Below are 21,263 nucleotides of genomic sequence, written 5' to 3'. Positions count from 1 at the left end.
TTTATAAAACGATCCAAATTTACGTTCATCTTATTCTTCATCATTTTCTGATTCCAAAAACATATAAATATGTTATATTCGGATCAAGGTCTGAAAATTAAAAATATAAAAATTATGATCAAAATCAAATTTCCGAAATCGATTTTAAAACAATTTCATCTTATTCCTTGTCGGTTCCCGATTCCCAAAACATATAGATATGATATGTTTGGATTAAAAACACGCTAAGAAAGTTCAAACGAAGAGAGGTACAGAAAAGCGTGCTACGCAGCACAGCGAAACCACTACCGCGCTGAACAGGCTCGTCAGTTTCACTCCGTTTTGCACAAGCGGCGGACTACGGTCATTGTGAAAAAATGCAGTGCGTTCCGTTTCATTCTGTGAGTTCCACAGCTTGACTAAATGTAGTAATTTCGCCTTACGCGACTTGTTTTGTTTTTTTTGGGGGGGGGGGGGGGGGGAGGGGATGAATGCACAAAATCAAAAACCTCTATACTTGAAGGTGTTTGGTTGCATCACTCTTGCTAGGGGGTCTACAAAAACAAGTGGTAAACAAATTTCAAGAAGGGTTTTAGAAGCGGCTTAAACTTTCTTTCTTTCTTTATTTGGTGTTTAACGTCGTTTTCAACCACGAAGGTTATATCGCGACGGGGAAAGGGGGAGATGTGATAGAGCCACTTGTCAATTGTTTCTTGTTCACAAAAGCACTAATCAAAAATTTGCTCCAGGGGCTTGCAACGTAGTACAATATATTACCTTACTGGGAGAATGCAAGTTTCCAGTACAAAGGACTTAACATTTCTTACATACTGCTTGACTAAAATCTTTACAAAAATTGACTATATTCTATACAAGAAACACTTAACAAGGGTAAAAGGAGAAACAGAATCCGTTAGTCGCCTCTTACGACATGCTGGGAAGCATCGGGTAAATTCTTCCCCCTAACCCGCGGGGAGAAGCGGCTTAAACAAAAACTTAAAATTGGAGATGCACATAATTAAAAAATCTTGTAAACTTGAAGGTATTTGATTTCATCACTTACTTTTGTCTTTGTTTAAAACAAATGTTTACTGCATTAAAGGAAAATCTCCATGCCATCAAAGCAAACACAGAAAATAACAGTCACCTCCCTTGTACAACACATTTTTACTTGTAGCTTATGATTTTATCCCCGAGTACGCTAGTACAAGGGCTCAGCAGACTTTAATTGTGTGTCTGTGTGTCTGTCTGTCTTTCTCCACTTTACAGCTTATTGCTGGGAAACTACTGGGCGCAGTTCGTTCAAAAGTTGATACACTAACTTGATAATAGGTCCGATTGATCGTATTAAAACTTCATAATGTTACCTGGGACCTAAATGCGAAATAAACCACAAAAAAACTTCCTCCGAAAGCGGCGTATGGCTGCCTAAATGGCGGGGTAAAAAACGGTCATACACGTAAAATTCCACTCGTGCAAAAAACATGAGTGTACGTGGGAGTTTCAGCCCACGAACGCAGAAGACAGAAGAACCACAAAAAAACGACTTGGCAGTGGGAGGAATTCGCGGAGCCACAGAACAGCCGAACTCGTCACACATTGACGAGAAATATAGCGTCATAAAAAGATTACGTCACGGTCAAAAGTCTTTTTCTCTTGCGCGGTGTGTGTGTGTGTTCATTTTGAGCACATGTGTTAGTGTTACTGTTTGTGTGTGTGTCTGTGTGCATGTGTTTGTGTGTGTGTGTGTGTTTTTGTGTGTGTGCGCGTGCGCGTGCATGTGTCTGTACTCGTGTGTGTGTGTGTGTGTGTGTGCGTAAGAAAGAGAGAGAGAGGGAGAGAGGGAGAGAAAGTGTGTGTGTGTGTGTGAATGTGTGTGTGCATTTTCACTGTGATCAAATAAAAGAGAAAGGCCAGTCACCACGCACATCCTCGGCTCGCATGCAATGTATTTATATAGCAAAGGGAATGCCTGTAATTCACAGAGATCAATCACTTGGTCTTAAACGTGCACAAGACAAAAACGTTCATACTGGGGGAGCGAGCCAGTCTGAAGAGTACTCGGGTCCAGCGCGAGCGTTTTTTATCATTGCAGGTGGTATAATTATTCTCAAATAATTGTTGAACCATAGCTTGAACCAAATGAGAAACAAGTTTCAAGTCAGTTTGTTTCAATTAAACACCTTCAAAAGGGCTTACTGCTCAGGTTATAAAAGAAGAAGGTTTAGACAAAAACAGAAAGAGTTATATCCCTTGCTAATGCTATACACAGTCTTCTGATGCTGCTTTTCTATTCATCATTTCAGGAGTTATATTCTAAAATCATTGTTGAATCATAGCTTGAATTAAAAGAGAAATATGTTTAAATTAAGTGTGTTTCACTTGCAAACTTTCTAAAGGACTCAATGTATCAGAAGGTAAATACCACTGGTTCACAGATTAGGAATGCACATTTTTTCTACCACACCACTGAAGGTCTCTGAATCCCTGCAAGTGGGGTATATAAAGTTGTGGGTGAGCAGAGTTTTCAAATACATAGCAAATAAGATGCCACATTCGCCTGGATGACTTGACATAGCTGCTCCCTACATGTCACTCAATAATTATAGTCAATTTGTTATTGTAATTCAATCAAGTTTGCGTTTTAATGAAACAGATCCTGTGATTGGTCAGAATGCCCCAACTCATTAAAAATTACCGGTCATTAATTGTCGATAACCACTCGCTAAAAAATCCATTAACAACCTGCTGGCGAGGCGCATTGATACAGCCTCAACTAGTCTCGGTTAGCTTTGAGGGTCATTTTACAAGTAGGAAATATGAAGGCCAACGAAACACAGAGACCATAAGGTATGCGAAGTGATGACGTCGAATACGTGACGTAAGTTGATGCATGAATTCTTCCGGACTACGTCAGTCAATTCCAAAGATCGCTTTTGTGATGAAAAGAATTTGTTTTAGAGTTTGCTGTTCAGAAACCCGTCAACAAAGAAGGGAAAATGTGTGTGAAAGAAAACAAAACAGGAGCAAAGTGATACGATGGGAATACAGAGACATATTTCTTGGGACTTGACCCTTGCAGGTAGGTGGACTGAAAGTAGTGTGTGAACAGAACAGAACCAATTTTGTCTGTTTACAACCGCATGAAAGCAGGAAAGAGATCGTCGTCAGATTGAATTACAATAACATTAACATGCTTCCATTTGAAACTTCTCGGTCTTCATCTTCGCTCCGTCGGGCTTCAATTAGCTTTTGTCGGGCGTCAATCCCCGATGAAGACCTCGAAGTTTCAAATGGAAGCATGTTAATGTGTAATCAGTGAAAGGTAGTTGACCTTCTGTTCACAGAACGGAGTGTAAAGAACAGGGATTAACAAAAAAAGTATTAAAAAAAATATAAAATTCCAACATTCTTCCTGGGACGGAAATCCGTCAGGGACGGAAAAAATCCCACCCCTGCAATAGTTAAGCATGTTACTGTAATTTGTAAAAATAAGGCAAAGTGCATGAAACAACAGGATAGTGGAAGTGTGTTTAACCGTTTTAGCGTAAAGACAAGGTAAAGTGCACTACACACACAGGACAGTGGAAGTGTGTTTAACCACGTTACTGTAAAGACAAGGCAAAGTGCACAACACACAGGACAGTGGAAGTGACAGCACTCACATGCTTTGAGGACTCTCTGCTGCCAGAGCCACCGCTGGGTCATAGTTCACCTTGTACGGTCGACCATACACTCGCAAAAACTGCGTCGGGTCAAGTTTCTGCAACCACAGTTTTACACATTTAAAAAATAAAATAAATAAGAGCAACAATAGTCACACTGATCATTTGATAAGGCGATGTTAACTCGATTTCAACCCTTGCACGTAAGTGGCCATAACATTAACAACTACACCGGAATACTACATTCAACAGTGTGATCACTATGAAGCAGATCTGGTCATCAAACCCTAAAAGTGTGTTAAGCTTCAAAGTTAAAAACCTATAAGAAAAATTGTCTATTTTCCTTTTTTTCCCCCCCTCAAACTCAACCCTGGCAGAACCCTGTAACTCAACAAAGGCCAACCAGTGTGGATACTTTCAGACCTCTAGGTATAATAACAATTAACATGTGAGAAAACCCCAATGTCAAGTCTTTAGTCTAGTCAAGTCAAGTCAAACAGTTTATTTACCAAATGCAAAGCACAGGATTTTGTTATGGTGTATGCATCCAAACTTCACACTCCTTCCACACGCATATTATATCATAATAAATATGTACAGATAAAGTGTTCAATTTCACTGGGCCTATGGTTAGCCAATGGGCCTATGTTACACGACACTTGAGATTGCCACAAGTTCTCAAATGTCGTATAGTTGTGTTCTTTTATTCTACGTCGCCCGTCTTCGCAGCAGCAGAAAACAACTCGTCAAATTGAGTTCGAGGATTTATTCAGCATTCAATACATACAACTGCACAACGTAGCAGAACTCAAATAGAAGCTTTTTTACATTCAAATCGCGCTGGCATATATAGTAAATACTCAATCTCGAGAATATTCCAGACCGAACATGATACAACTACATTATATACGAACCGTCTATGAACTAGAATAGTGACGTGCATCAAAGGTGCCGACGCACTTAATCCGAACGAACGCCACGAACTCACGACTAAAACAGCATGGTAAACAACTTGTTTTGACAGGACTAGAAAGTTCACCTGCATTCTCGTCCAAGCATAAATATTGTGTTTACAAAATATAATATCAGTACTTTCCCACAAAGTACAAATAAGTCAACTACATGCAACACACAAAACTGAACCAAAGCTCAGCAACGGTAGCGTTTCCTAACATTACCCCCAACACAAGAAGAAATTTACCTAATTTCTTTCAATCATTGAAACGCTACCTGTACACATACTATGTATACATAACAGATTGAAATCCAGGTATGTACATTAGTCTGTTGGAGAATGAACACAGTTTTACTCACATACTCGGCTGAGAAAATCTGCTCCAACATTGTCTGAACCTTTGATCGATTCCACTCGCATATCAAAGTTCTGCAAGTACATCACCCACCTCATGATACGATTATTCACAAACTTCGCAGAGTTCAGGTAGGTGAGGGGTTTGTGATCAGTCTGAAGCACGAATTTCACCCCTTGGAGGTAGAGTTCAAATTTCTTGATTCCCCACACGATGGCTAAACACTCTTTCTCCATGGTCGAGTAGTTCTTCTCGGCTCCTGACAGCTTCTTGCTGGCATAGCTGACTGGAAACGGTTTACCTCCATGCTCTTGCATCAGCATGGCGCCGATCCCTTCGTCCGATGCGTCTGTACGCAAGATGAACTCTTTGGCAGTATCAGGAAGGCGTAGCACCGGGTCTCGTGACATCAGGTCGCGCACGGTCTGGTATGCCTTCTCCTGAGCTGGTCCCCAGAGTATTCGGTTGGGGCATCCTTTTCGGGTCATGTCCGACAAAGGCGCCGTTATGGCGGCGAAGTTTGGAATGAACTCTCTGTAGTACCCAGCCAATCCAAGGAAGGATCGCACCTGCTTCTTGGTTTCAGGACGTGGCGCATTGAGGATCTTGGTGACGTTTTCCAACAAAAGCCTCTTTTGACCTTCCTTCAGTGAATGACCTATAAAGTCAACGTTGTCGGTCCCCAAAATGCACTTGCTGGGTCTCACGGTCAGATTAGCTTTTGTCAGGCGGGAAAACAGTTCCCTCAAAGTCTCCAGATGTTCCGCAAAGGTCTCCGTGTGGACTAGCAGATCATCCCAGTAGTACACAACATTCTTCATTCCTTTGAGCATTTTTCGCATTCCCCTCGTAAGGGTAGCACCACTGTTCACCATGCCAAAAGGCATCCGCAGGCACTCATACGTTCCGTCTGGAGTTGCAAAGGCGGTCTTTGGTATGTCCTCTTCGCGCACAGGAATTTGCCAATATCCCTTGCTGAGATCGATCTTTGAGAAGATCTTACTGCCGGTTAACTGTCGGAATAGATCAGTTGCCGTCGGCATTGGTTCAGGATCAAACACGGTGATCTTATTCACTTTCCTGAAGTCAATGCATACCCTGTTTGTACCGTCTTTCTTCTTGACAACAACAACGGGAGATGAGTAAGGGGATGATGACTCACGGATGACCCCCATCTTCAACATGTTGTCGATGTCCTTCTTCAAGGATTCCCGAGCCTGAAACGGGATAGGGTATGGTTTTGAGCGAACAGGAACGTCAGATGTGAGGTGGACTTCATGTTCGACCAAAGACGTAGAGCCTGGAACATCAGAGAACCTATGGGTGAAGTCGCCCATAAAATCATGCAGCTCCTTCTGCTGGTCTTCTGTCAGGTCAGGTCCTAACTTGACGTCATCCACTCCCTCTTTCTTGTGGAGGTCTCCCAACTCCAGTAGTTCCTCACCGTCGAACTCGTCTAGTTCGGCTGGTTCTTCCACCATTGCTGCGGCATGTACTGCCTGGATTCTGTCCGATGTCTTCTTGACACCCAGGTGACCTCCCATAATAGAGTCGTGGGCCACCTCCATCACCTGGCGCCTAAGTGGTTGAGGCACCAGAACTTGACGTAATGGCTTCCCACCGTTGACTCTCGGGTGCTGGAACACTCTGTACAGGATCTTGGCCTTTACTTCAAAGTGCACAGTGCCTTCGCCCTTAGTCATCACCTTGACAGGACGACTCCTGTACTTTGTCAAGGTCAAATCAGCTTCCTGTAGCTGAATCAGCCGATCCCTGTCCACGACAGCAGTTGCAGAACTGTTGGTGACCCTGAGTGGCGTAGTTGTTTTGTCCTTCTTCGCCTGGGCTCTGGTCGTCACAGTGCTTACAACCTGCGGCTGGACGCGGCGATGCACAGTTGCTCTGTCATCTCGTAACAGTTCGCTGATATCTTCATTCGCGAATGGCAGTGGGTCTTCCTCCTCAACAGCAGGCTGAGCTGCGCCCATTCTCCATTCGACATCAGGGTCATCAGGACGTCTCGCACCCCCAATGTTCCCAATTAATAGATCGTACAAGGGCTTCTTCAGGCAGACGGCCTCAACTTCTCCGGTGAAGTATGGAGTATCTATCTGGATCTTTGCCACTGGTGCCCTCACGCATTTGCTGTCAGCCATGAGCGTCCACTTGAAGTCACCAGTGAACTTCTCTGTTGGCACCAGATCCTCTTTGACAATGACTCCATTGCAGCCCGAATCTCTGAGAACAGTCACTTCCTGCTTCTCAACAAATCCCTTCGACACGGGCATGTTCGACACTGACACAGCTGCGCTGGCGACGACAGAGATTGACTTGCCATTGGCGAGTAGAAGCTGGCCATCAGATATACATTCTTCCACGTCCGATGGTGTAGCCACTTGCTCGGCAGCCCTTGGGAGTATGACGCTGCTCGCACATACTTGTTGGTTCGAGCCACTCGTTTGCCTCTTGTTGTCGTAATATCTCCGTCGATGTTCTTGCGCTTTGTCATTGACATGTCCGTTATTTTTCTTTTGGGGACAGTTGGCGACTCGGTGGCCCTTGGCATTGCAAAGGAAACACGTTATGTTCTGCCCTTCATTGGATGATGGTGCGGACTCAGTTTGTCCCTTGGCAGGTTGGTTTCCCTGGTTCCCGCATTCAATACATACAACTGCACAACGTAGCAGAACTCAAATAGAAGCTTTTTTACATTCAAATCGCGCTGGCATATATAGTAAATACTCAATCTCGAGAATATTCCAGACCGAACATGATACAACTACATTATATACGAACCGTCTATGAACTAGAATAGTGACGTGCATCAAAGGTGCCGACGCACTTAATCCGAACGAACGCCACGAACTCACGACTAAAACAGCATGGTAAACAACTTGTTTTGACAGGACTAGAAAGTTCACCTGCATTCTCGTCCAAGCATAAATATTGTGTTTACAAAATATAATATCGGTACTTTCCCACAAAGTACAAATAAGTCAACTACATGCAACACACAAAACTGAACCAAAGCTCAGCAACGGTAGCGTTTCCTAACAGCCTAACACTGCTCATTACATTACGACGGCTCTCCTGATTGCTCAGGTGAGTCAAAAAGTGTGGTGTAAAGCTGAAAACATCAACAGCACACAAAAATAATGGTGTAAAAGCAAACTTACAATTTTTTCATAGTACTCTCGCCTTCGGTCCGCTCTCTTTTTAAAGTCCACCATGAGGCCCCGGATTTTCTTCTCCTGTCTCCGCGCCTCGTGCCACATCTTGACGCAACAGATCACCTGCACATACACCATCAACAAGCAGGTTATTTCAGATAGTCAGCGTTTTTTGTTTCTGATGCATAACAACCAAAAAATACCAAGACGCAATTTATGCATGACTGATACTGTTATAGCTGCAGTGCACATCGAATAGATGGAAAATGTGAGGCTGTTTAAGATGAGAGAGAAAAAGCTAAGACCATAATTCTGCATATTTAGCCTGTATTCTTGATGGTTTTTAAGTGAAAAGTGCGTGCTTCCGATAGACATGATCAGATTGGAGAAGTTAATTCGACAGGCACATCTATGAACAAGTGAGTGAACTGTGAATCAGGACTTTACCATGCAGCAGACCATACGTGGGGTGAAACTGGAAGAACATTTGATTGGACTTCAAAATTAAAAATTCAATCATGGTCTAGTCGTATGTAGGCCTAATTTGTATTTAACGCAATTACTGATACAAATCTCACAAAAGGGACAAAGACAGCGCATGGATATATATATGTCGATAATACTGCTCTAGCAAGCACGATGAAGCCAACAATGCTCACCACAACCAGAAGTTAAAAAGGAAAGCACAAATCTGTCGGTTTTTCGCCTTCCACCACACTCGCCGCCGCCATTTGCAAATCGACTCTCTTTCAGTCTCGCGAGAACTTCGTTCATTACCCTTATCCCACATCAATACATGTAAGAATTCTTGCATGTAAACGTAGTCTCGTGAAGAATTTTATTGCTAATACATTTTTAATCTTCTTATATATAAAAATAAACATTCCGGAACTGACTTGACCTTTTAACTTCAAGTTTTGGGTCAAGTCAGTCGTTGGCGCCATTTTTCAAATTGTCTGGCTTTGAAGAAGATTCAAATGAATGACGTTCCAAGGAAAAACAACAACTAACAGTCAAGTCAAGAAGGTATAACATAACATTCGACATTTTAAATTGACATTTATATCTTGTTGCTCAACAGGCTCAGCCGCGGCAGTGCACGGTCACGGTCCGGCTTCAGTCCAGTCCGCGGTGAAGCCCGTCAGTCGAGTCAGTAGTGACGCCGTCATCTTCGCCCTGCCGTCATATTACCCCCTCGATTTATACTCGAGACTGAAATGTTGTTTCCTGGTAAAATTAATTAAGTGAAATTATTTAAGGACAAAAAGCATGTCAGTTTTTTGCATGTGAAGAAAATTGGTGGTGAAATTTAAATAGATTTCACCGCCAAAAAAATCGATTTCTTCAAAAACGTGTACCGATCGAGTGGTTACGTCCCTTGAATGAGAAGGGAAACATTTTAGGATGAATCAAATTTCTAAGTTTAATTAAAACAAGAGGCGAAGCCTTCAAGGCTCACGTAAGAAATCGACAAACAGTAACACAAACTCAATCACTCCGTCACACATACACACACACACACACACACACACACAGTAAGCATAGCCATAGGTGAAACTGTGCAAGAACTGAAGCGAGACACTAGATCTGCCAACTAGTCTCGGCCCGCTCACAATAACAATGACCGAGACTTTCAGTAATTCCTTCGCGTGACGTCTAACCCTCTTACGTCATAATGTGACGTCTTCAAATGTTAAAGTTTCTATCACACACGTCAAACACTTTTGACCGAGACGTAATCTTCTTATGCGAGCTTTATCCATAGACTCGGAAATGTTAAAGTTTCTATCACACACACACGCACGCACGCACAGACAGACAAAAGTTAGCATCGCATAGGCTACACTTACGTGAGCCAAAACTGAATTGGTTGGATAAATTTGGCCCCATGAATGTAAGGTACCCAAGGTCGCTCATCAGTACTATCGAAGCGGGTGTTTTTTTGTTTATAAAATACAAGATCAACGAGGCCGAGAATCGTAATATGACGGCAGGGCCAAGATCAGTGACGGTGTAACATGAAATTTTTACTCCACGAAAAATTTACTCCGGAGTACAAATTTCGTACGAAATTCTTCCTGCGAGTACACCTTCCGTACAAAAAAAGAACTCCCCAAGGCACGAAAAAATTACTCCCTCCACAAAATTTTTACTCCCCATTTTTACATTTAGTCAAGTTTTGACAGTAAATGTTAGGAAAAGTCCAAGGTTTTGAAGTACCTCCAAAAACTTGAATATCGAATGCCAAATGTTACAAACATCTCAGGAAAAATATTTAAGACAAGAGGCGAAGCCATCAAGGCTCACGTAAGAAATCGACAAACAGTAACACAAACTCAATCACTCCGTCACACATACACACACACACACACACACACACACACACACACACACACACACACACACACACACACACAGAAAGAGAATAGGTGAAACTGTGCAAGAAAGCGAGACACTAGATCTATAGATCTGTCTGTCTGATGTAGCCTACTTACACAGGGACACGACTGCCAACTAGTCTCGGCGCGCTCAAAATAATAATGAGCGAGACTTTCAGTACTTCCTTCGCGTGACGTCTAACCCTCTTACGTCATAATGTGACGTCAATGTAATGTGACGTCTTCAAAATGTTAGAGTTTCTACCACAGACATACACACGCACATACGCACGCACGCACGCACGCACGCACGCACGCACAGACAGACAAAGTTATGATCGCATAGGCTACACTTACGTGAGCCAAAAATTGAAAAAAAATTGTTGTTGTTGAAGTTGAAGATTTGTTTGTGCGGGGCTAACCAAGACAAGCCAGCTGGGGTCAATGTGTGGTCACGTGGTTTTTGGTTCACTGTGACGTCAGGTTCACTGTGACGTCACAAGTTTTTGTGTTGATTCTACCACTGTACCAGCGTGATTTCCATACAGAAAAGTCACCACTGTATGCCCGAAAAGAATGTCTCGGTGGAGTGCAGCCGCAATCTGCAACAACTGACTCGTCAGTGTCCCCAAGCTTTACCTAGCACAGTCATGTTCCCTCATAACAATCCGAGTCTCTTGTGAAAATGGAAGAGGTTTGTGCAGCACACACGTGCAGATTAAGTGTCGGGCACTTTCTGGACACAGATTTCGCCATTTTTCTGCAGCACAAGTTGGTGTTTCATCTGAAATTAATTATGTGGCCACTGGCAGTGTTTTTCCTTCATACAAGTCCGGACGGACACGGCAGTATTGCGCGAGGCTAGTACAGTCGACGAGCCATCGAAACTCCGTGGTGACGAACAACGGATAATCTCACCAGAAGGAATACGTTGAAAAAAAAAAAAAAAAAAAGTAAATTTTAAGGGGCTTATTGTCCGTCAGGTCTTAATTGCCTATATTGGACATGAATTGGTTTATACGATTCGAGTTTTTACGCCCTCACGGCTTTTGATGTATGCGTGTTTAGGTGGTATCAGCCATCTGCACTTATGGTAGAATGACCAAGATCTTTAACGTGCCATTGTGGTGACACGGGGGTGGGAGATGGATACCGTCTCTGGGTCTGCACATAAAGTTGACCCGTGTCCGTCCCGACCCGGATTCGAACCAGCGAATACGTTGAAGTAGTAAAGTTTCTATTTGTGTCCCCAGAATAAGTTTCTATTTGGGACATGAAGTGGTTATGCGCTAAGAGTACGTTGAAGGTCAGAGCACATGCATTTATATTCATGCATATGTTCTGCGCGAAGTTAGAATCCGGTTCCATTCTAGAATGGACCGGGTCCAAGTTGGAATTCTAACCCTGCGCAAGTACAGGGGTGCCATTCTAGAATGGTACCCTTGTTGCTGGTCCATTCTAGAATCGGCCGTGCGCAAGGTTGGAATTTGGGTCCAAGTTGGAATAGTCATTTCAGTTAGACTATCACACAGCCAAAGCCACAAATGTGGATTTTCTGTTTGTTTTTGTTTTTTGTGTGTTTGGTTGGGGTTTTTTTCTCGGGTTTTTTACACTTTACTCAAAGACATCGTGAATTGGGATTGTGATGTTCTGAAAGTGATTACGATTTTGAGAGACACTCAGCACTGATCGCTACGAACGGAAATTTCCGGACTGACAGTGTTTTGCCGATCTCGCTTGTAACTTTTAATCTTATTCATATACATGAAGTTGGTCTTCTGAATTGTGAAGATAAAGTCTTTAGCTTTGTATCGATATATAATATGACTATACAGTTTGAGCGAGGGAAAGGCTTTTTTTTATTTTTATTTTATTTTTTTTAACTAGCTTTAACGTTCTATCAGGTGCTGCTTTGACCACAAGACTCGCAGCCATAGCAAACCCCTCGTTATGAGCGCCGACCACAACGAAAGCAATTGGCTGCGGTGGGCCCCACGAAAATCGGCAAAGGCGAGGCTAGTTTCTGTAGAAAATCGTCTCTGTTTTCTCCAAAATGACATATCATCCCATAACTGGCGTTTGTATTTCGACATAAGGTCTTGTGGCATCTAATCATCGATTTCATTCTTTCATTTGATTCATTTGTGAACGCTGAGCTTCGAGTATTTATGCTTTTCAGGGAAAATTTTTGAAAATTCTGACTTTCCACAGTTATTACGGAAAATCAAGCTTGTCAATCAAGATGCTGTGAATTGGAATGTCATTACTAATCATTAGTTGACCTCTGGCTCAAGTGGTGTCATCTTGCTACACGGTTGAATTGCAATTCGTCAATCTCTGCCGTCACTGGGCACTGAGAACGTCAGGAGCCTGTATTTTTTTCAAGGGCAATTAGAGGTTATTTGAAAGTATGACATGGTATAATGTTGTGATTTTGGAGAGAAAAATTAATTGACTGTCATTGCAATGAGGCTTGGTCAGAAATAAAGGGTATTCACTGATTTTAAGCTACAATTCAGTTGCTTGGAAATGACAGACCTCCAATCCATTTGTAAATCAAGTGAACTCTCTTGAATGATTGGTACTTCCTCTACAAATAAATGTGCACCAGGATATAATTCTTGGAACTTTGTTCTTTTGTGTAGTAGTAATGCAGGGTTGTAGGAGTTTGAAACGTGGGCATATCACAGTTTGGAAGGTAGGGATTCTGATAGATTAAATAAAAACTGTCAAACTTTTAGGCATGGAATTCCCCTTTGAGAGTATTTGTTGTGGTAGTACTACTACTATGAATTGCTTTCAATGTTTTCCCATAATATTATAAAACCAGACAAAAGTTGTTGTTGATTTCTGTTTTTGTTAATGTCAACTTTTTTTTAAACCTGTGACAACAGCTCTATAACTCACTCTGTCCTTCTGTTGGTCTGTCTGTCGGTTAGTCGGTCTGACCGTCTGTCTGTCTGTCTGTCAAAAAAATTGTCAAAAAACCGGACATTTCCGAGAGGGAGACAGCGCTGACATTGCAAGCGGCCGCAACCGGCTCTCATCACAAAAACAACTGCCCTGCAAACATTACCGCCCTGGTAGTCCCCCTTGCTATGGTCTGCCTTTGTTTATTGCGTACTCAGGAGTGTCAACTTTCTTGACATGACATGACATCGCAAGATCGCCAAAGGATTTTTTTCAGGGGTAGACAAATCAGCCCCATTTTATCAAAGGGAAGGTGCAGGTGGAGATAATTCAAGGGAAGACAACTCTGTCTTACCTACAAACATTACGGCCCCCTTTATTCACTCTCGCGATGAATGGACCAGCAACAAGGGTACCATTCTAGAATGGCACCCCTGTACTTGCGCAGGGTTAGAATTCCAACTTGGACCCGGTCCATTCTAGAATGGAACCGGATTCTAACTTCGCGCAGAACATATACACCACACCCTCGTCTCTTTCTTTCTTTATTTGGTGTTTAACGTCGTTTTCAACCACGAAGGTTATATCGCGACGAGGGAAAGGGGGAGATGGGATAGGGGAAAGGGGGGAGATGGGATAGAGCCACTTGTTAAGTGTTTCTTGTTCACAAAAGCACTAATCAAAAAATTGCTCCAGGGGCTTGCAACGTAGTACAATATATGACCTTACTGGGAGAATGCAAGTTTCCAGTACAAAGGACTAAACATTTCTTACATACTGCTTGACTAAAATCTTTACAAACATTGACTATATTCTATACAAGAACCACTTAACAAGGGTTAAAGGAGAAACAGAATCCGTTAGTCGCCTCATACGACATGCGGGGTGCAGAGAAATAAGGATGTGGAAAAGAAGACTTTTGGTAAGTGAAATAAAGGTGATGGATCCAGTCAGGTAGAAATAAGACAACAAGAAAAGAATTGGAAAACTGCAGGGAATAGTAGGGAGAGTTTTCTTGGAAGGAAATATAGGTGAAAGGACTGGTAAGGCAGAAATAAGACAAAAGAAGAGAAGAAACAGAACCGTTAGTCGCCTCTTACGACATGCTGGGTAGCATCGGGTAAATTCTTTCTAGTCCCAACCAATATGGGACTCCCCCTAACCCGCGGGGGGGTCACACGTACCTCGTCTCGATTACCAGTCAACGTTAAAAAGAAAGAGAGAAAAAAGCCTAAGGGGTCTTACAGAATTAAAAAAATTCCAAAACTCCAAAAAAAATTTGGAATCAACAGAACACACCCACCCACCCCCCATTCCAAAAAAAAAAAAATGGAATCGCTTGCTACTGCTTTTTATCAATATCAATCAATCAATAGAATTTATTTCCAAAATGCAAAAGCACATGATTTTGTTTTGAATGTTGCAGTAAATCAGATATCCGCCACGTCCACACTCACATTCACACCCATGGTTAAATACTATTTGCACAACCGACTAGAGTCTCCCCCTTTCTCCCACCCACCCACCCAAAAGAAGCACAGGACTAATGTACTGCTCTGCATGAGCGTCCACACAAGCACCAACAACAGATTCAGAGTGCAGACAAGATGGCCTCTGGGAAAAAACTATGTCCAGTTTCTGTCTTATGCTTGTTGAGGTAGTGTGGGCTGGGGAAAGTCTTGTCACAAACTCTGCAGGTGGTGTAGTATTTGGTCTTTTTGGCTGGTGGAGTACCGTCGATGTCACGGTCAGACTCACGCTTGCCACGTGCGCATTTCGTTCTGTGCAGTTGTGACATCTGGAGTCAGGAGTTTTGCAGCATCAACACCGATGTCGTCCAAGAAGCTGTAAAGATGGGCACATTTGGTGGCATCAATAATGGCTGGCTTCTTTCTGGGATCGCCCCGAACCTCAGATGGTCTGTTGACGAGTGGGATTGGAAGAGAAAACCTACCAGCACTCGGCAGTAGTCGTTGTTTTCTTTACTGTGAAGAAATCACGGAACTTATTCCTCTGGGTGTCTGGGTCGACTGTCGTCTTGATTTCCTTGTCCATGGCGTCAAACACAGCGTCAACACAGCCACATTTCTTTGCAGCAATCGACTCGGCCTGTGCTGCCTTGAACCGATCTTGTCTCGACGACTTTTTGTGAAGTTGGCAGTACATATTGACGAAGGATTCATACCGAGAAGATGGTGTTTGAAAGATGCACTCTAATTCTGAAGTCGACATTTTCAGTGGTTTGATATTCGTCTATGCGGGAAAAGTTGTCCAAATCCACCGGCCACACATACACCATGTAGTGAACATTATTAAACTCGGGTTTCTTATTTTAATAACAGAGAGCAATTGAACTGTACTCGCCACTACCGTAAATGGACGTTTAGTGGTGAGTACAGTTCAATTGCTGTCTTTTATTCTCTTCCCTCTCAACCTTCAGCCACTGCTTTATATTCACATTTCTTTCTTTCTTTATTTGGTGTTTAACGTCGTTTTCAACCACGAAGGTTATATCGCGACGGGGGAAAGGGGGAGATGGGATAGAGCCACTTGTCAATTGTTTCTTGTTCACAAAAGCACTAATCAAAAATTTGCTCCAGGGGCTTGCAACGTAGTACAATATATTACCTTACTGGGAGAATGCAAGTTTCCAGTACAAAGGACTTAACATTTCTTACATACTGCTTGACTAAAATCTTTACAAAAATTGACTATATTCTATACAAGAAACACTTAACAAGGGTAAAAGGAGAAACAGAATCCGTTAGTCGCCTCTTACGACATGCTGGGGAGCATCGGGCAAATTCTTTCTCGTCCCAACCAATATGGAACTCCCCCTAACCCGCGGGGGGTATTCACATTTCTTATTTTAGCAAGTTGACATGATACTGAACACTGTTTACCCTTTCTTTGAACGTTGTATTAATGATACCAAGGATTGTCACTCACTACAGGCGCGGGAAAGGTTGCAAAATAATATTTTGTTGAGTTTCCAAAAAAAATCAAGATTCCAAATTGATGGCTAACCCACCCACCCAATTCCAAATTTTTGTTGGAGTTTTGGAATTTTGTTAATTCTGTAAGACCCCTAACGGTAGTGTGGTTTGTGTTTTGCAACGGTTTTGACCGTAGCTGTGCTGCCGGTACAGTATATAAATTGTGTACACATCATGTACAATATAGGTTGCCTCGCAATTAAATTAAGTAGACAATAAATGTATATCTTTTTCTGTCATCCACATATATGATAAAAATAGACATAATCAAGTCTTGAATAACTTTATTATCAATAAAAGCATTTACAACACAGACATGGACACAGAGGACAATAGGTCAGTTAATTGGACCTGGGTTCACAATTTATTATATCGGTCAACATTTCCGGGCTGCAAAATTGCTATGTCAGAAGACATCCCACGTGTCAAAACTATCGGACATCCCACGTGTCAAAACTATCGGACATTCCACGTGTCAAAACTATCGGACATCCCACGTGTCAAAACTATCGGACATCCCACGTGTCAAAACTATCGGACATCCCCGTGTCAAAACTTCGCACATTCGACCGGCCTGGCGTCAGAACAATGCGTCAGATTAAAAAAAAGTATGCGTAAATGACGGAAGCCCTGGGAAAAACACTGCAACACAATAATATTTTTCAAGGAATAAAATTTTCTAGTGTTTCTATATTCGGGGGGAAAACTGGCTTTACTTTAGATTTTCATTGGATACTGAAAAGAAAAGAAAAATAAATGAATAAATACAAATTTAAAAAAGAGAAAATCAACTTTTACTAATTGACTAAGATTTTAAACGTCCCGGCAAACATTTGCGAGGATTTTTGTAAACACTTTTAGACAATGGCCCATGAGATGTGAAACTTAATACCACTTCTAGCCCTCTTGGTCAGTGTTCACAAACTCCACACACTATAAAGCTTGACATAACAAGTGATCATAATGAATGTATCAAGTATAGTACACCGTTATCCTATCGTCAGTCCTCCGCACCCAGTTTGGCCATTTTATCCGCTTGTTCGTTCCCCTCTATCCCGCAGTGTGAGGGGACCCACTGCAATACAGTCTTCAGACACTTGATGTTATGAAGTGTTGTAAGTTGAGGCAGTTTGTTGTTGTTGACTGCTAATTGCAGCACACACAAGGCATCAGTCAGGAAGACAACTTGGGTGTCGGGATTGACCTTGCTGCTGATGGTATTGGCTGCGTGGATAAGCGCTTCTACCTCTGCTCTGTAGTTGGTGCAGTGGAGGCCAGTTGGTATAGCCTCTGCTTGCCACTCTCCACTGGGGTGTTGGATGTAGACACCAGCTCCTCCTCTCTTGACGGCGTCTGTGGCGGACCCATCTGTAAAGACCCGCATCCATGCTTCTTGGGGGTATCTTTCGTCGAGCATGGCAAGTGTCAGATATTTCTTCTGCACATCGCTCTGTTCATCTTTTGTTGTGAGATGAGGAACTGTGGTCTGGATGGACACGTTTTCAAGGTTGTTTTTCCAGGGTGGTTCTTCTAGGGAGAAGTGTGATGGGTAACCAGTTCAGGCATCTTTGCTTGGTGTTCTCTCTTCAGGGCCCGTGTCTCAGTCGCAAAGCGCATAGTGCTTTTAGTTTGTTTGTTTGTTTGCTTAACGCCCAGCCGACCACGAAGGGCCATACTATCAGCGGTGCTGCTTTGACATATAACGTGCGCCACACACAAGACAGAAGTCGCAGCACAGGCTTCATGTCTCACCCAGTCACATTACCGGACCAACCAGTCCTAGCACTAACCCCATAATGCCAGACGCCAGGCGGAGCAGCCACTAGATTGCCAATTTTAAAGTCTTAGGTATGACCCGGCCTGGGTTCGAACCCACGACCTCCCGATCACGGGGCGGACGCCTTACCACTAGGCCAACCGTCTCGGTTAGTGCTTTTAGTTATGCCTATAGAAATCTCCTTTATAAATGAATAAATCTCTTCAGCCTGCCAGAAGAGAGCTGCTTCATCCTTGCATTCATTTGGTGGTCTTGAATGCACTGGTACTTGATGTCTTGTACCATCGCTTTGCATTCTCTTCTCTTGCTGAGTGGAGGTATGCCGGTCACCTGTTGCATCTTGTCTATTGAGGTTGTCTTCATAGCGCCTGTGATGATTCTCAGCGCTTGATTTTGGACTTTCTCTAGGGCTTGAAGGTGCGTCTTGGCTGCTGTCACCCAAGAGCTAGATCCGTACTCAAGGTGAGGTCGTACGGTCCCCTGGTACACTGTCTTGAGGATCTTTTCGTTTGCGCCCCATTGTGATCCTGCCAGTTTCCTCATGATGTTCAGTTTTCTTCTGGCTTTTGCTACCGCATTCATGATGTGATGTTTCCATGTCATGCGTTTGTCATATGTGACTCCGAGGTAAGTTTGTTGGTCTTCAAACTTCAGTGGCGTGTCACCCAACGTCAGTCTTCCAGGTTGTACTTTGGCAGAGAGTGTGAAGAGAGTAGCTGTTGTCTTGTCTCTGTTGATGGTTACACACCAGTTGTCTGCCCAAGCTGCAACCTTCTCGAGGGCAAGTTGCATCCTGTAGGTCGCAGTTGTTGCATGCTCCTCAGTGCACCAGAGAACAAGGTTTGTGGAGACTGTCGAATTACGATCATAATGAACGTGACACGTACACCGGTATCCTACAGTCAGACGTTGTGTGTGTGTTTCAGAACTGGAGACTGTCTATTAATGATTATAATAAATGTGAAAAGTACAGTTATCCTACAGACAGACGTTGTGTGTGTTTCAGCGCGGGATGGCCGGCGTGAGGAGGGCGGGTCCCCGGAGACTGGAGACTGTCGTGCTCAGAGACCTGCGCTGTGTGCAGACCATCCGCTGGACTCACCTGTACGCGTGCCCCTCGCCCCCAACCTGTACCCACACACCCACTGACGGCGACCGTCTGCTCTGCAATGAAACGCTGGACGACTTGAACAATGTGTGGCAATCTCCGCCTGACCCCCAAGGTGAAAGGCAGTCCAGCTCACAAGCTGGGCAGGGAATGAAGTCGTCAGGAAGTTGCAGCACTTGTTCTCCCGAGACTCACAGGCCCGTCCCTCCCAACTCGCCGGCTGATGCCGTGGGACGGGCGGGCGCCCAGTGCAGTGCCAATGCTCCCAACTCGCCGGCTGACGCCGTGGGACGGGCGGACGCCCAGTGCAGTGCCAATGCTTACATCACCTACCTTGCCCGCTCCTGGAGGGCTGGTGAGGCACAGTCATCACGCGGCACGGCGCTCACTTCTGCTGCACGACACCTGCCTGCTGCTGACGGCGCGCTTCCCCCTGCTCGCTCAACGTCACGACCCGCTGGTCAAAAACATGTGCTCCTGCTCGGCCCCGACAGCTCAGTGGATCACCTTGCCGCTTTTGTCAGTGCCCATGACGTGGAGGGCGAGGATGACGTGGCCATGCGGGGCCGTGACGACATCCTAGTGATCCCTGATGACACAGCCGAGCAGTTGACCAGTGTGCCCCGGGTCCGGCCCGGCGAGCAGTGTGTGCCTGCAGACGACGTCCAGCCGGGGTCAGTGGATGCAGACGACGATTCCCTGTTCGTGGAAGACGCCTGGCTAGCCCCCACGCACCAAGCGCCCAATCTTTGTCATAGCGACCACGTGGTCCCACGCCGCGTCCCCTGGGAGGAGTGAACACCTGCTGAATGCTGATTCCTTGTGACCTTGACTTGTTGCTTGCCGTCTGGCTTATTGTTTCATCTCGTGCACTGGGAAAGCGGCCTGAGTGAACATGTACTGAATGCTGATTCCCTGTGACCTTGACTTGTTGCTTGCCGTCTGTTGGCTGGGCTTATTGTTTCATCTGGTGCACTGGTAAGGAGTGAACACCTGCTGAATGCTGATGATTCCCTGTGACCTGGACTTGTTGCTTGCCGTCTGTCGGCTGGGCTTATTGTTTCATCTCGTGCACTGGTAAGGAGTGAACACCGGCTGAATGCTGATGATTCCCCGGCTGTGACCTGGACTTGTTGCTTGCCGTCTGCTGGCTGGGCTTATTGTTTCATCTCGTGCACTGCCTGGGAAGGATTGAACACCTGCTGAACGCTCATTGTTTTCTTGTTGACTGCGCTAGTTGCTTGTCGGTTGGGGTGGGCTAGTTCCTTGCTCTGTCGACTGCCTGTCTCGTGCGCTGGAAGGATTGAACACCTGCTGAACGCTCAGTGTGTTCTTGTTGACTGCGCTAGTGAACACCTGCTAAACGCTGATCGAGTCCTTGGTGACTGCTCTCTGTTGACTGTCTGACTTAACTAGTTGTGATATTGACGCGACTGAGTGAGTAAACGTGGACCTAGCTCCCTACCAACTTCACACAGTTTGACATCTCCAACCACGTAGCCTCTTCACGGCTCTTGACCTGTCACTGAGTTGGCTACAGGTGTAGTGAGAGGAAAATACACCAGTGCTCAGTTGCTGATCTATTTATCTATTTATTGAAAGTTAGAACAAATTTGTAACTGTGATCGTTCATGGCCGTAGTCTTTTTGTATTTGCCTTGAGCTTGTTGGCGTGTTATTTATTAAAGTTTTGTGTGTTATGAAGAACTGGCATTTTGAGCTGTTCTCTTTCCGGCAGACTCGGAATCGAGAGGCTGTGTGTGTGTGTGTGTGTGGAAAACTACAGGATAGATGTTTATGAAACCTGTACAGTTTCCACTTACAGACTAACTAACCCCAGACGTTTGATGACGTTAAAGAAGGTTTGGTGGCAATGTATGGACCGCATTTGTCAATCAAATTCTTATGACATTTTGAGTAAACAAATGTCAGACCCTGTCTACGAATTATCTTTATATGTTAAGTCCGGCC

General features: G+C 44.0%; 2 protein-coding genes across 13 annotated transcripts in view; one reads left to right on the top strand and one right to left on the bottom strand.

Moving 5' to 3' along the window:
* LOC138952072 (CLK4-associating serine/arginine rich protein-like) overlaps positions 1-8,873 on the bottom strand; it is an 81,302-nt gene extending 72,429 nt beyond the window's left edge. For all 12 annotated transcript variants that reach the window (XM_070323647.1, XM_070323648.1, XM_070323646.1 and 9 more), the window contains exons 1-3: positions 8,784-8,873; positions 8,131-8,247; positions 3,645-3,742 (exon numbers count right to left, since the gene is read on the bottom strand). In XM_070323647.1, the coding sequence (XP_070179748.1) occupies positions 3,645-3,742; positions 8,131-8,229 (197 nt within the window). In that variant the 5' untranslated portion in view covers positions 8,230-8,247; positions 8,784-8,873. The remainder of the gene's footprint in view (positions 1-3,644; positions 3,743-8,130; positions 8,248-8,783) is intronic.
* A 183-nt stretch (positions 8,874-9,056) lies between these two features.
* LOC138952074 (uncharacterized) lies at positions 9,057-20,999 on the top strand. The gene is made up of 2 exons (XM_070323660.1): positions 9,057-9,150; positions 19,192-20,999. Exons 1-2 carry the CDS (start codon positions 9,106-9,108, stop codon positions 20,089-20,091), a joined length of 945 nt encoding a protein of 314 aa, XP_070179761.1. The 5' UTR covers positions 9,057-9,105; the 3' UTR covers positions 20,092-20,999.
* The last annotated feature ends 264 nt before the right edge of the window (positions 21,000-21,263 follow it).

Source organism: Littorina saxatilis, linkage group LG17 (genome assembly GCF_037325665.1).
Source record: "Littorina saxatilis isolate snail1 linkage group LG17, US_GU_Lsax_2.0, whole genome shotgun sequence".
NCBI lineage: Eukaryota > Metazoa > Mollusca > Gastropoda > Littorinimorpha > Littorinidae > Littorina > Littorina saxatilis.
This window is presented reverse-complemented; position numbering and strand designations above follow the sequence as displayed.